The 15,711-nt window shown below is 40.8% G+C and overlaps 1 protein-coding gene across 1 annotated transcript in view; it reads left to right on the top strand.

Annotated features, from left to right (window-relative positions):
* MBD2 (methyl-CpG binding domain protein 2) overlaps window positions 1-15,711 on the top strand; it is a 32,769-nt gene that overhangs the window by 2,770 nt on the left and 14,288 nt on the right. The window contains exons 2-3 of the mRNA XM_080572447.1: window positions 7,532-7,691; window positions 13,873-14,010. Of these exons, the coding sequence (XP_080428573.1) occupies window positions 7,532-7,691; window positions 13,873-14,010 (298 nt within the window). The remainder of the gene's footprint in view (window positions 1-7,531; window positions 7,692-13,872; window positions 14,011-15,711) is intronic.

Below are 15,711 nucleotides of genomic sequence, written 5' to 3'. Positions count from 1 at the left end.
TGTTATAGCTACGAGGCAGATTTCGGCATCGCTGTGTTTAAAACAAATGAAAACCTGTTTTGATCCAGTAAAAGCAGAGCAGGCCAAATACATTCGAAAGGGCTATGTCACTCCAGCGCCTTTAAAAAAAAAAAATAAGAAGTGAATGTTAATAAACACTGTGATGCTGAAGTACGTAGGTGGGCATACAGTGGGCTTTGCCTGGCGTGCCTCAGAGGGACTAATATTCCCTAAAAGCCTGCGCAGCCAGGATTTGGCACGGCCGCTCGAAGTTTAATATTACACTTTTTTGGCAGTCGCAGGAAGCGGTGAAAATACACGTTGCGTTCGGAGCGTGGCATCGCCAGGGTGATTTGATCGAGGGTCCAGTTGCTTAATTGTACGCGGGCAGTCCAGCCAGGTAGATTTCTGTGCGTGCTGGGCAAATTTCTGTGTGTGCCGGGTAAATTTCTGTGGGTTTCTTCCCAGGAGGCTTGCAGGGGTGACGCCGGAGGCCTAGGATGGCTCGGGGAATCCTCGCTAAGGGCGAGGCAGGAAAACCGAATTCTGCTGGAGCTGAGCGTAATGGGGAGCTTCTATATTTAGCGCTACAAACTTATTTGATCTAGGCGACGCCGCATGAAAAATCGCGGTGCTGAATGTAGGGCACATGCAAGCGGCGCGGTGTTCTCAGAATAAACGCTCCCGTTAGGCTTCCATCTAGCTGGAAGAAGGTAGGAGTTCCCTTACTGACCGTCTTTTTTTTGTGATAAAGTGACCCAGCAGCAGCAGAGGCGAGCTGGAAGGTAGCTTTTCTTCTTCATCCTCAGGAAGAGTGAGTCCCCTCTCCGAGCAGCTCGCCTCTCCGTGTCATTTATGACATCCTGCCCGTATCTGCGGCGCGATAATCTGCGTGTTCTCGCTTTGCCTGCAGACAGGATATTGCCTTGAAGGCTCCACATCAGATTTTTTTTTTTTTTAAATCAAGCCTCCGTGCTTGTGTGAGCCGCGCTGCCAATTTGTCGTAACCGTTGTTATCTTCTTGCAATCGAAATTAGCCAAGAAACTCCATCCACAAATAACATTTTTGTACCTGCCTCTCCTTCGTTCTCCAGGTCCCAATGCTGAATTGAAATTGGCACCACGATTTTTTTTTGAATTATTTATTCAGCGTACCGTGAGGTAGGGGGTGCTGCTGTCCTGTCGAATACTCGGAGCTGCTTCCCGAGTCCTGCCAAAGTGGGAATTTTGAACAGGGTGTCTCAGCTTCTGCTTTAACGACCCCTTCTTTCTGCCGGCGAAGTCTCCTCCGTAGCGTGTGTAACCCCCTCGGGCATTTACCTGTCGAAAAAGGGTTCTTAAACTTGGCACGGAACGACTTCTTTCACAGCGCGTTAGTATTCTGGTTTGGTGCATTTGTTCTTCGTGGGAAAAAAGCAAGCAAGAGCTACTCTTTTTTTTTTTCCCTAGTTGAGATTAAAAAAGCTGAGTAGTTTGACACGGCTTTCAGTGGGTTCTAACAGGCTCTTACGCTTAACTACAAAAGCTTTTCCAGCCTAGGTGTACCCGTGGGGCAAACAGACATCCCTTTGAAGTTTGTCTTGTGGTTTGACAGGAAGATAAACGCCGGAGAGTTTCCAGTGACAGCGGGATTAGTTTAATTCGGTGCTGGTTTTTTGAGGGCAGACCTTTATCTTTAAAAGCGAGCAAGACGTAACTTCCTGAGTGATGCTCTTGGCTGCTGAATTACGCTTACGTTATGTGTAGGTTTACTGTTTATTTTGCTGCTTCCAGAGGTAGTTAGGACGTAGAACAAGTCCTAAGAGTGAGGTCTAAATCTTGAGACCGTGCTTTGCCTTCTGTGCAAGAAAAAAGTTGCTGGCGTTAGCAGTTTATTGATCTCTCAGTGCTTTTCCTGTGTCGTCTTCTCTCTGCAGAGCATCCCCGTCATGGGATGGGCTTCATCGAGGAGAGCTCTCAGTTGCCTTCTTGTTCTTCTGACCTCTTTGGAAACTCTGCATCTTTGCTTGTAATCAAAACGAAGCCAATGGTGGTAGCAAACACGTTAGCTCAGCCTTCGGTCTTCTTGTTTTCTCTGATCATCTGCAGGTTTTAGCGTGAAATATTACGGTGACAATCTCCCCTACTTAAATTTGGTGTAGCTGCTCGAACCGCGCTGCCTAAGAGGGTCTTAGTATGTAAAACAAGTTTATTTTCTCAGTGGGGTGAATCCGTCCCCGGACGGAACAATACCGATGGTTATTACCAAGCCGTCGTGGTAACTGACTTCATTTTATGAGGGCACGATGAGTCAGGCCTCGGCAAAGCAGCCGGTCAAGTTGTTCAGGAAACGTAGGAAGGGAGTCTGAAAAACGAAGCCAAAATGTTTTCAGGAATAGAAAATTGAACAGCCATCTAGAAAATAATCTTTTAAAGCTCGTCGCCATCAATTGCTGTTGGTGATTTCGTGTGGCAATGTAAACTGTAAGGACGAGTGTGTTTAAAAAAAAAAAGTGTTTTCTTGCAAGGAAGATTAGATCCCAAGTTCTGAACTCCCTGAAGGCATGAGAATGTGTTTTACTTCACCGTTCATACAGTGACTTCTTTACCCAATCTTTGAACGTCTAGGAGTGCGTGTTTGAGCATTTGCACTCAAATCCTCGAGGCGAGGTATCTTCCAAGGATCGCAGAGCAGTTTTTATACGCTGGTGGGACAAATCTTTCACGTTCCCTTTAGAGGTCAGCTACCTAGGAGGCTCTAACGAGCAGCTGTCCAATATTAGGTTCCCTTGAACGTAAGATCAAACGACTGATTTTACTGAGGGATTTCTGTGGTCTTATTTACTATTACACCGTGAAACGCTCGGATATACTCCCAGTCTCCTTCCTTTCCTGGGCTTCATTCCCATCCCGCAAGGAGTGACTGGGAGAAATGCTGCGCTTTGCTTTACCTCTGTTAGGTAGCCAAATTAAAACATCATTAATCTGAATCTGAAAAGCGTTTTGGCGTTTTTGTTCTTCTTCTTTGGTGTCTGGCCGCTCCGTGCTCCTCCAGGTCGGACTGCAGGATGTCAGAGTGGATCCTGAAAAGCAGGAGCCCTTTAGTTTATGGCTATTTGGGGTAGCTCTAAAAAAATGAGACTCTTAAACCCTAAGATGACGACGTGTTTTCCCTGTTACCATCTGCTGTTGGAGCATCGAGCTTGCTCCGGTTGAAATTTTCCTCTAAAATCTGTTGGATGGGGAGGGCTGGCGTGTAAAAGCTCAAAAAAATGAGGAAGTCTGCCAGCACTCTTTTTTTTTTTGAAAGCGACTGAAAACAGAACTGTCTGCCAAGTTTAAGGTTATTGTTTTAATATGCAGCACTACTATCTTGCCTGTAAACTTGCTGTGCGTTTTGAACTGTGGGGGTGGCCGGGGAGAGTAGCGTCAAGTAGGCTTTGCTGTACAATAAAATCCAAGGTAACTTCCTTGTATGCGAATTAACTTGTTCTGCTGCTTCACAGGAAACATCTGTAAAGTGCCTTTTTCTAATAAAGTTCCTTGCAAGCTCATTGTTGAAGTTAATCGCCTTCAGCCCGCTAAGAACTTCAATTTGTCTAGCATGTAAATTTGCACAAGCGCGTAGCTGTAGGTGAGGTGTAGCGTGCTTCATTTAATCTCAGAGAGAGCGATCTGAGTCCTGATAACGTCACCGAAGGAGTAGTTCGTAGATCTTCCACATCACCTCTTTAGAGATGTGCTTTTAGTCGTTAACCGATGATGCTGAAAAACATCCCAAAATGTTTACTTCGAAAGGATGAGGAGCAGATGCTGGTACGCTTTTCAGATATGATAGGCCCAAGTCTCTCAGGTACACTAAATATAATTTGGAATAACTTTTCTATTTGGAAGTAATATATAAAATAATTTTTCTATTTGGGAAAAAAAGCTGAGAAACTTCGAATTGAGGTCGACAAGTTATTAAAAAAGCTCTGGGAAGTTAATACGTAAGGCTACGTATTTGTAACTTTTTTTGTTAATGCTTACAAGAATAACAGTCCTAAAACCATCCGTTGTTGAAGGTGTATTTGGAGATATGTGTAATTCCACATGTATCTTGCGACTCTAAACTGTCTGAGCGTTGGGTTATGCAGCAGTTTGGTCAGACCAGAGGCTCCCCTATGTCACAGCACCCTGAAAGGTGCTGAAAGAAGCATGAAAGAAGCATAAAATTAATGTTCAGGACACTTGGATGAGGGCAGACTGTACCGATTTCCTCCACATCTGGGTAATTTTTCCTTAAAATAATGTAGTGATCCATTTTTTGACTCTTCTAGCGGTTTAAATTCCCGGCTATGTGAACTCAGACCAACGCGTTTTAAAAATCTTCTGAGCAAGGGTGACTTTGAAGTCTGCACTTCCTTCAGCTTCCTTCAGCATCCCTTTCAGCCTGACTTCCGAGGTGTCTCCAGAGCATCATCATCATCCAGAGGGTCCCCTCTGGGAGCAGAAAGCTTAACGTCCATCCTTCCACCTTTCTTTTCTACTGAAAACGAAGTTAGAACTTTTATTTTCAAAAGAAAATACCGTTTCGTAGTTCCAACCGAGATGAGTGAGTAGCAGGCTCGTATGCAGCTGTTTTAGCCCAAATAGATTCTGTAACCCCGCTCGTTATCGTTAGTGCGTAGCAATTACTTAATAGATGTTCAGATAAAGCTGCCGCAAATAGGCCTTCTGTTTGACGTCTGCCTAACGGAGCTTTCTTCGCAGGTAAGAGAAGTGAGGCAACTTGGCAGCAGGAGCAGGGTAGAGGTAATCTGGGAGCGATTCGGGAATGAAGGCATTACTTCAGTGGTTTGACACTTTCAGTTTAAAAAATATATATATATTTTTTTTAATATTTCTTGCCATTTTGCAAGAAGACTTCTTCCGAAGTCTCTTTGTTTCGGCTTATTTTTTAATTTGTATTTTTTTTTTACTTTTAGCTTTTAATCTCAGCCCAAGTGTGCGTTTCTTTCTTAACGCTTAATTAAAGGTGAAATGAGGTATTTTGTTAGCGTACTGCGGTTTCTCCCTGCTAATAGTTTCAGTGTAAAGTGGTGGAATTTGTGCTGTGGATCGAAATAGCTTTTAACAGCAGCCCTGCCAATGATCCATGCTGATGCTGATACAGAATATTGGAGCGTATGCTCTGGTTTGCTCTTGCATTACTGAACAAAACAAACAGAAAAGCCCCCCACAATGTTTAATGTCTAAAAAATAGAATTTAAGAATGTTGCATGTGTTTATAAATTCTGCTGTCACTTGGGAAATCTGTTTTCAGAGTTCTCCGGGAAGAATTTGTAGTGGAGTTAGGCTGATGGCTGCCTGCTGCTGGAATTTTGGGTTCCTTCGAGGTGTACGTGAAGCTTTTCTCTCCAAGGAAACTGAAGAAGAAAGCTAGTAGAAACAGTGCTATCTTCGTGACAGTCTGTTAGCTTATCACCGAGCAAAGAAGGTGGTGATGTGGGAATAACGACAGATAAAACGATTCTTCCTTGGTACAAAAATTAGGATATAATGGAAGAAGGTGTTAGGATTTCCAGTTTCTCCATCTTTTCAGTAGTGACTTAGGTGTGGGTTAAAATGACAGTGTGTAAGGGTTTTAATTCAAAAAAAAACCCACGTTTTGGAACAGAGAACTTAATCATAAACTTCAGGATTTGCTTATAGTCGTTGTTTCCCCTTTTTCATTCAGGATTTCATGGAGGATGGGGCGGCAGCTCTTACCAGGAGGCTTTATTCAGTGAAGTCGGAGCAAGCAGGGACATTTGGCTAGGCAGCTGGTGCTTCTAGACAAGGTTTTATCTTGGACTTCTCTCGCAGGTTTCTGAAGAAGACTGAAAGGCAATAGATCAGATTATTTTAACAGGGAACTTAGTTGCCCCACGAGGGACTTGCGCCTTGTCTGACCTGCAGTGTAGGATTTCTCCTGCTCTCAGCAAGCTAGGGCGTTCATCTTCACCATCTAAAATACAACTCAAGCGCGTTGGGTTTAGTTTGGCTCCTAGGACAGCTTCAGTTCTTGGCTTGCAAGAAGCAGAAAAGAGTTTTGTGGGGAGCGTGTGTGTGTGTGTTGGTTTTTTTCCCTCCCACACCCATCCTTGAGGAGGTTAGCTTTCAGATTGCGATCTGTTTCAAGTCTTTTTCTCCCACCCTTTACCTCTTGTTAATTATATCTTTCCATATTTCTGGATTCATTTAAATATATTTTTTTAAACGTTTGGCTTAATTAGCTGTTTTTCCCAGAATTCAGTACGTGTTCTTTTGTGTGGAAGTTCTTGCCTCGAGGGGTTTTTTGAGCTGGAAAAAAAACACAACGCTTCGGAGGAAAAGTGAAGACAAAAATCTTCAGTAGTTTTCTGCACAAAGTGTTGTGGAAAACGCTCTGAGCTCAGTTAACCTCTTGCATGTCACTGGTGTGGAAGCTTTTTGACACGTAGGTCATTTCTCTGCAGGGAGATTTGCATTAGACCATCAAATGGCTGTTGACTTTGTGCGATAGGTATGCGGCTGTTTTCACAACCACGTACTAAGAAGCTACCTCCAACCAGGGGTGCGGTTTGAGTTTCACGCAGCAGTTTTTCTGCCACCTTTTGAGTCTGGGGGCAGCGCCGTTGTCCCTTAAGGTGATGCAAACCCTGTGGCTTTTTGTCAAACTGTATCAGCGATGACCCGCTGACGAGTCCGTCCACGGGAAGCCTCACTGAGGTCGGTGAAAATCTGCAGAGGTGAAACGTATCCGAGATGAAATGTGTAATTCAGTGCGTGTGCATCACCGTCCTGGGTGCTCGAGCTGCGGGGAGAGAAAATTCTGTAATGTAAAGAGGGGTAGAAATAGCACTTCGTAGGAACACTTGAGAACGTCTCACTTACTCAGAACTTTATCTGGGAATTTGGGGTAGTAGCAAGGGCGTAATTTCAAACGAGTACGATTTAAATAACTTCTGTACGAGTGGTTTAATTTATGATGATGGGATGTACCATACGTACAACTGCAACTTTGGACCTGCTTCATATTCCGCACCATCCTGCTTGCTGCTTGCTTGCTTGTTGCTCAGGTGCTTCGCTGGCTTTGCTCACCAGTGTAAGTGACTGAATAGCCAAGAGATGTCACCTCCAGTCTCAGTTCTGCCTGTGTCTTTAATCCCCTGCTGTTTAATAGCTCAGAAGGGTTGCTGTTCAGTCTAGGCTGACCTTAGCAATCAATTTAGACCTTGCACATGATCTTTACCTTTTGTGCAGAGAAGTTCCTGCCCTTGGACGCAGCCTGACATGCCGTTTCTACTGCTTACGCTGAGTCTGGTTTAGCCTGACACGTAAATTGAAACGTGTGCCAAGGATGGGATTGGATATGTGCAGGGATCGGGCAGGTGTGCCATCGCTAATCCACACATCAATGAACGTGCCACATGGAATAAAGATAATGGAAACATTTTGAATCTTTAACAAGGCGTAAAACCTGTTGTAAGAAGTCAAGGTTGTATCCTCTTGTACAACAAAACATACTAAAGTGTTTTCTTCTTTTTAGTCCAAGTGGTAAGAAGTTCAGAAGCAAGCCTCAGTTGGCAAGATACCTGGGAAACACTGTTGATCTCAGCAGTTTTGACTTCAGAACGGGAAAGATGATGCCCAGTAAATTGCAGAAGAACAAACAGAGACTAAGGAATGATTCTCTCAATCAAAATAAGGTTTGTTAGCAAATACTGTGTTTAAGGATATCCTAAGAATTTCCTTTCCTGTAGTTCATTTAGCAATTTCTTTTCTGCTTAAAGCAGCCTGCTTCTAAGTTGTACGTGTATGTTTTAATTTTTAGTAGTGGTAGAGATGGAAAATTTTTAAATAGAGGGAATGCTCTGCTACTACCAAGGAAATACCAAGGTGATGTTAAGTATGAAACAAAGGTCTGAGTAACTCAGAGGTTGGCTAAAGGCTATAAAGAGCTATAGTTCTAGTCATCTGCCTGAGTAATATTCTCAATGGTAAAAGTTAGGACTGTTGACGTCAGTTTCTTCTGTGGAAGACTTCAAAATTCCTAATTCCTATGTTCATCTTCCTGTTCTGAGATGAAATAGTTCACATTTTGAGTACGTGCCAGGAAGCTTGTTTTCTGAGGCAGCTTATTTGTCTGTACAAATCCGAATGTCCGTTTGGAGCCACGCAAGGCCAGATATTTTTCTGCTTGATTGGGCCTTTGTCAATTGATCGGATTGTTCTCTGATTGTCTTAGTTCTCTTTGAACAAACATCCCCTTTTGAATGCCGAAGGGAATATGTAAGGTAGATTAAAAATGAAAGTCTGAAGCGTAGAGGATTAAAATAATGGATATAGCGTATAAGGACAGGACAAGTAAATTTATCAGACTCTCAGATAGTATATTCCTGAAGAAAATATCGATACCTTGTACAACAGTTCTCAAAAGTTCAGAAGGATTTCTGTAACAACCTGCAACGTTTTTCTTTTGGAAGAGCTTTATTCTTTGAGATTTCGTAATTTACAGTAGTGTATGAAAATGCCTAACAAGCTATAGCTGTGTCTTGTGCACTGTTGTTTTTGGTCATCTGCCGCTTGTAATTTGTGATCCAAACATTTCATGCCGATTGCTTTTTATTTAAATCATGCCTTCAGATTCTTTCATTTTCTTCCCACAGACGTGAGGCTTTCAAATAATACAACTATTGAGGCTACTCCAAGGGAACGTTTTGGGTGGGCAGTTTGCATGAGCAGAAATTACAAAATTTGGTATACAAAATCTAGACGAGACTGTGCTAATTTTGTATTGCTATGATTTAGATTGCTTGTATGCCGTTTGCAGTAACTCTTAACTGTCAGATTAGAATCTATAATTAACGCTTTCTTTTTTTTAGGTAAATAAGACTTATTATTTGAAAGTGAATGAATGTGTGGCTCATGAGCTTTCAAGAATTTCTGCAGTCTCTGCGATAGTTAAAAATGGGACCTCAGCTTAATCCTGAAGTTTCTGCTTTCTTCCTTCCACCAGACATTGTGAAAAACATTGGTTGTGGTCGTCTTGTAGTCCGCCTTGCAGCTGTGCTGCTAGAGGGACCATAAACGAGAGCCTTGCGTAGGCATGTTTGGGTATAAACTTGCTCATATTTTATGGGTTGTTTGTTTTTGTACAAACAACTCACCACGAACGTTTCTAAACTCTTTGGCTCCCCTTCTGTTACGAGACCGAATATCCAAAATATACTTTAGCCTTCCTTCTGCGACGTGTCTAGACGGTTAGATTTATGCATCTGGTGGATGGAAAGGCTGTCTTGCCATACCTCTAGCTTTGGAGATTCTCATCGTTAGCAGCCTAGAGCTCAATGTCAGAACTGACACGTGAACCTCTCCTGGTTCAAATTGGAACTGAGGGTAATACATGCTAATAAATGCTTTCCAGTTTTGACATTCATGTGCAACAGTGTAAATGACACACACACTCTGCTAGCAAAATTGTACTCTCTAATCTTAGTAGTATGCATTCTTATCGGCCTTTCTGTACTGAAAATAAAGGCATATATTTGATAGGTTGAGCTACTGTAGGACTACAGGAGTTTTGCTTCAGCCTAAAATAACCTTCCCGCTGTTTTCAGTGTAACCATTTTTTACCTTTCAGTTGCAGATTAAGTTATTTATTTAGAGTGTTTTTGAAGAGACAATGAAATAAGGAATACAATAGATACAGAATAGAATCATAGAACATCCCGAGTTGGAAGGGACCCATAAGGATCATCGAGTCCAACTCCTGCTGTGTTTATAAGAAAAAAATGTGCTTATTTTTTTATTTTGAAGGGGAACCATAATAGAGGCTACTATTTAACATGCTGTCTGATTATAGATGACTTCTTAGATTATAGGATAGGAAAGGCTAGGAAGTGCATTACTGAGGTTTTAAAATGTTTTCATGATGGGGGCATATTGATGCTTCTGGAAATAGTCTGGTATCTTTTTGAAGACCTGAAATTCTTTTGGAAACTGTTACTGGAGAATAAATAAGGTGCTCCTAATGAATAAAAATGAGCAGGGGACACCGATATTTCTGCTGTTTGATATATTGCTATCGTTCCTAGGGCAGGAAAAGGTTTTTGTGCTAGTGATCAAGCGATGCAACTCCCACAGGTTTGTGTTTCTGGATGCTGAAGTTTTGTAGGTGTGCTCAAAGCTCAATGTGGTGAACTTCAGGTGGTGAACCTGTGCCTGACCACTTGAAAAGTGTAAATCAAGTCTTTTGGCCGGAAGGCTCAGAGTTCCCTGTGCTTCGGGACAGGTGCTGACTGTACATCAAGGGATGTTTGCTGCTGCTTCCTTCCTCAAGACGGATTGGAAGCTCTTCCCATGTCAGGGACGAATTTTGTGTATGGCGAGTTTATGGTTTGTTGTGAAAAAGAGTTTCTCTGAACATCCGTCGTTTCCTGTTAACTTAGGATGGCTTTTCCCTGTAACTCAGAGGATCTGCAGGTGCTGGAGATAGATGGGCTTAGCAAGTTTCTGTCCTAAGGAGTTTATTTGTTGTTCAACACTCACAGTGACTGTTTTGCTAGGAGATCAGCGAGCCCAGATGTGACTGTGATGAGAAAGGAAACAAAGTGAGACAGTAACGAGTGTAATTACAGTGCTTGGGACTTGATCTGTTCTTAGTTTAAACAGTTTATCCTAATGACCATTTTCTAGTGTGTTGCTTCGATTAAAAAGTATATTGGACATCTAGTCCTTAAAATGGCATTTCCTGTGTACTTCATTACTCATCAGGGTTTTGCTTTAATTCTAAGGGTTAGATCATTAATGTAGCTGAGTTTTTTAAGTTCTCACACTGCCTGAAGGAATTTCCTTTTTTTTTTTTCTTAAGCTTAGTTTAATGGGTATATTTTAAAATTTCTCTGTGAGTCATATTACAGGACAAAAGGAACCTGTATCTTTTTTTTTCAGGAGCTTGAAACTAAGGCCTTTGCTCCGGAAGCGTTAGCTAAACCAGATTTATCCCCCACGTTGTGGATGGCTCTGTCGTATTATTGCTTCTGTAAATTTTCATAGCTGTTTTACCACTAATACTGAAGCTACTGCAGAGAACGTCCCGGAGGCATGGACTTCAGAGGTTCACGTACGGCTTTGAACTTGATGTCACAAGATCAGGGAAAGCGAAGCTGGTAGGATAAGTAAAGTCTGTCACGGTTCTGGTCTAGCTCTGGTTGGCGATTCTGTGCTCATCAGAGCTGCTTTAAATATTAAAAAAATACACGGGAAAAAGTCTAACATTACACTTCATTAGACATCAGTTAGAGATCCTGTCAGAGGGTTCACCGTAGGCCCCGTATTTGATAGGAGGGACGTATTATTACGGTTTTTAGCAGTAATATTACAAGACGTGGGGACTGGCTTCTAGCTGTGAGTTTATAAATGAGAAGCGATAGATTCCTGCATTTCTGAGGAAAACTTCCATGGGAATTCGCGATTTTAGCGTTGTTATATTTAAATGAGTTAACTGCGCTACCTGGAAATGAAGAAAGGGGACCTATAAAATCACAAGGTGTTTCTAAAGGAGTGGTAGGAATAGAGACAGAAAGACTTCCACTGAAAATAATATGTTTCTAGAACTCTTTCAGAATTCATTTCTGTGTTCTAGCATACTTTTGCTGCTCTGGAAAATTGTTTTGGCTTTCCTGAGAGACTGAGTGAGTCGGTATTAAGCAAAGATTCCCCACATGCTACAGGGCGAACTTAAAAATGAGTGTGTGAATTGAGTCATAATGTTGAATAGCTAGGAATGTACGTGGTACTCTTGATAAATCACCTTCTTTGCCATCTGGATAAAAAAAAATTCAGGCCTGAAGTACTGCAACCATCCCTTCGTTTAGGTAACACTGAGATGCCCAGATAAATATGAAGCATTACTCTGTTGCTTTTTCCTATCGATTACATTCCTTAAAATTATGTGGAGGAATTCCTTATTTTTCTATTCTTATTTTTCTACTGGAAAGATTTTTGTGAGGAAAAAGCAATTTCTTGGATTTAGAAATGGGAATTAAATCTCAATCTTCAAATCCTCAGTATTTAGATTATACAATTTGGACTAGACGACTTCATAAAAGACACTGTTAAACAAGCGTGTGCTCTCTGGTTCTTAAAAAATCATTAGTTTCTGAGCTAAAGACACATCCAGATGATGAAAGCTAGCTACTCACTATGGGTATTCTGTAATGACCTGTATAAAAATGACTTTAAAATATGGCTAGATGCTCAGGTTTATTAACCAACAAGTCTTTTCACTACACCTGTCTCACATTAAATTCTTGTATTTTCAAAATATCCCTCTTATTTTTTACTTGTTATTTTAAAAGCGTCCCTCTTTTAGTGCTTTGCTAGGTCAGCCTGACGGGGTGGTTCTTCCATCATCAAAATGCCCAGTACTTTAGCACAATTCTGTCCTTGCAAGGTGGATGGCTGATGAGGGGGAGTGTGTGAAGTCATTCTTTCTGTATGTGTGCAGTGTAACACCTATAAACCGGCAATCAAACGAATATCTTTGCACAGAAAGTGTGCAGAAAGTAATTTTCAACATGAAAACCTTCCTATGGGCAAGGCACTTAATGCCTCTCCGGGATGACACGGAGCTATGAGATTCTTCTTGGTAGAAATCACTTTAAATCATTTTAACGTGATCCTTGGATGGAGTCCGCTATCAAAATGTTCGCTGTGCAATTTTTATCCAATGATCTCAAAGCCAATTATAAAACTTCCTTCTAAGATCTGAAATACCACACAGTAACTTTTCTTCCTTTTGAGCAAATAGCAGTAATTTTTTAAAAAACATTTTTCTTTGTCAAAAATTAGATATGACTGAGATATTTTGAAGTGCTGAGGACAGCCACACAACATGAACATGCTTTTTGGTATATGTTAATTGGGAAAGTATGTTTTATAGGATATTTATTTTCAGCGTCTCTCTTATATGGATTTAAGCACGTGTCTTGCCAGTGACACCCCTGGAAAATGGGTATTATTTCAGGGAAAACAAGGCAAAATGCAGAAGCAGAGAAATCTGAATGTCTTCAGGACTTTTGGGAAATGAGGTTACAAAAAGAGCTTTAGGGTACTGTTTTGCTGGCACAGCACTTCAAATTTGCAGGCAGGTCTTTGATAGATTCAGAAAAGCTGAATGATGCGTAGGTTGATGTGCTGTTGTCTTCATCAGTCTTAGGGGTTAGGGGAGACTTCCATTCCCCACCCCAAATGATTCATCTGGCGTTCTTAGTACCAATGCCTGAATGCCTTTCTGTAGCATCTCCGAGGGTCTGAGGGTTCTGTATGTGCCAAGATGTTACTGGTGAAGTGTTCTGTCTGCCTGGGAACCACCAGTTAACAAACCTGATTAAAACTAGCTTGGCCAAAAGACTTTGCTACAGTTTATATAGTTTTAATTTCTTTCCAGAATAAATTACTTTACTGATTTAAAAATTGTATTATGGAGGAATTGCTTAGGAAATCTGTGATGAGTTAAGGAGGAAGTTGTTGTCCTTTAAGACTTAGGACTCTATAAACCATTCGCTACAAGCGTATTTTCATGAAGCTGTCTATTTTCAGAAAGTAAGTCACTTGCACAAATGACATTTATCATTTACTAAAAGGTGGACTTTGAAGCAGTATGCTTCTTCCAGAGAAGGTGAGAATGTGGGGAACTGGTCGAGTTGGTACATTTTTTTCTTTAAAGTTTGTGGCTGCAAAGGTTAGTTAAGTACAGCATTTAAGGGAAATCTTTACTCCAGAAAAAGCTTTCTTTTGCTCATCAGTAGAGGATGGTTTATCCAACGTTAATTTGTAGGAATTTTATGTATATCTTTTGTTAATTCACCTTTTTTTTTTAAACAGGGAAAACCAGACTTGAATACAACTTTGCCCATCAGACAAACTGCATCAATTTTCAAACAACCCGTCACCAAAGTCACCAACCATCCGAGTAACAAAGTGAGATCCGATCCGCAGCGAGTGACGGAACAGCCACGGCAGGTAAGAATTAATCTATTTCCATTGTAACTGTGCAAAATTTGAAGCAAGCTGAAAATCAAAATATTTTCAGCTGTGCTTCAATTACAGATGAGCTATCCTGTATTGATGGTTACTTATGGAAATATGCTGTAAAAAAATACAATTAAATTCCAGAAATAGGTCAGTTGATATGGAGATTTTTTTCTTAATCCAAAACTTCAGTCAGATTTGGCAACAGAATTCCTCTTGAATTTCAGATACATGTTATATTGTCGCAGTTAGACCTCAAATACAAAACTTTTTTCATGTGCAGCTTCTTAATAGAAGTTTCTGTAAAATATACAGTTGTCATCAAGAACTATTATCCCTTTTATGTAGAAGAGATTTGTGCAAAATCAATTCAAAATTATTTTAAATCCCTCTTTTTCAGTATAATACTACAACAAATGCAAAAAACAGTAACTTGAACTCATCTTACACAAGTTCTCCTTTAGCTGCTTGTCTTTATATCAGCGACAGATCACCTCTTCGCACAATGCTTTTTCAGTTTTTTATGGGGAGAAGAGCAGAGAAGAAAAGGAAATCTAGTTGAAGGAATAATCGACTACATAACATAGTGTATATTGGATTTAGGCATTATTTTTAAGTCTGATGCGTATTTTTGGAGTCATAGTGTTGCTACCATCAAATTGAAGCATCTTATTCTGGCTTAGTACAGGGATGAGAAGAAAATGCAGAGGCATATTCGCATTTTTGTACATTGGTATGTCACAAACTTTTAACAACATTTCCTTTGAAACTCAGGCTGTCTCTAATATTGAACTTTCAAACATCTTGAATGCTGTTCTCGTTAGAAATAACATAAGGAATTTAGACTCTGCATCCTCTAAATTCAGGTGAGAAAGAGAAGGAAGAAATATCGAGCCGTATGGGATCATCTTGTTGAGATGTCTTTTAGCAAGATTTGAAGGCCTCAGCTAACCTCACTGTTGGTCCCGTGAAGTTCAACAGGGGCCATGTAAGTGTATCACGTTCAGATCTTAAAGATGCATAATTGCATGTGTCTATTGATTCTCTTCACGTTCTTTGGGTTTTCCTTTTAAACTACTACACTTTGTGTGTTAGGAATTGCCTTTTAGTCATGTCTGCTGAACCGGTAATAATCACTAAAAGGTATGAAAGTTACGGCACCTTTGTGGCAAGAGAAGTGGATGTTTGGCGATTCATATCTTGATGGATTTCAAATCCTCTCGTGCTTGCCTATTTCCTCCCAATTTTCTTTCTTCCAGAATCTTTGCTTCAAATACGTCGTGAACTGAAACCATCTGGAACGCATCCCTTGTCTTTTGAGAATGACTATCCAGTAAAGACTTGCAGGATAGTTGGTTTTCAAACCCACCCAAGTAAAATCTTTGCTTCTTTAAGATAAGTTCTAACAGATGAAACTATAGCAAGATCTTCAAGAAATCACTGTCTGCTGATCACTGCGTCAGCATTTGGTTTTGATCAACATCCTTTTGCTTTGCTTGCAACAGTACATCTTCAGAAGAGGACACTTAAAATGCTATTCTTCTGTATTGACATACTTCATTTGGAAGAAATGCTAACTCTACTTGCATTGAATGTAGAATAGTTTATCTTATACGTCTAATATTAAAGCAAGTCTTGAAATGTCTTACTCTTCTGCCTTTCCCCAAGCTAAAGTGCTGCCTTGAGCTATTT

The sequence above is a fragment of the Anser brachyrhynchus genome (assembly GCF_964034855.1).
Source record: "Anser brachyrhynchus genome assembly, chromosome: W".
NCBI classification, from domain to species: Eukaryota; Metazoa; Chordata; class Aves; order Anseriformes; family Anatidae; genus Anser; species Anser brachyrhynchus.
The sequence above is the reverse complement of the archived record's forward strand: the minus strand, read 5'-3'. Positions and strand labels throughout refer to the sequence as shown.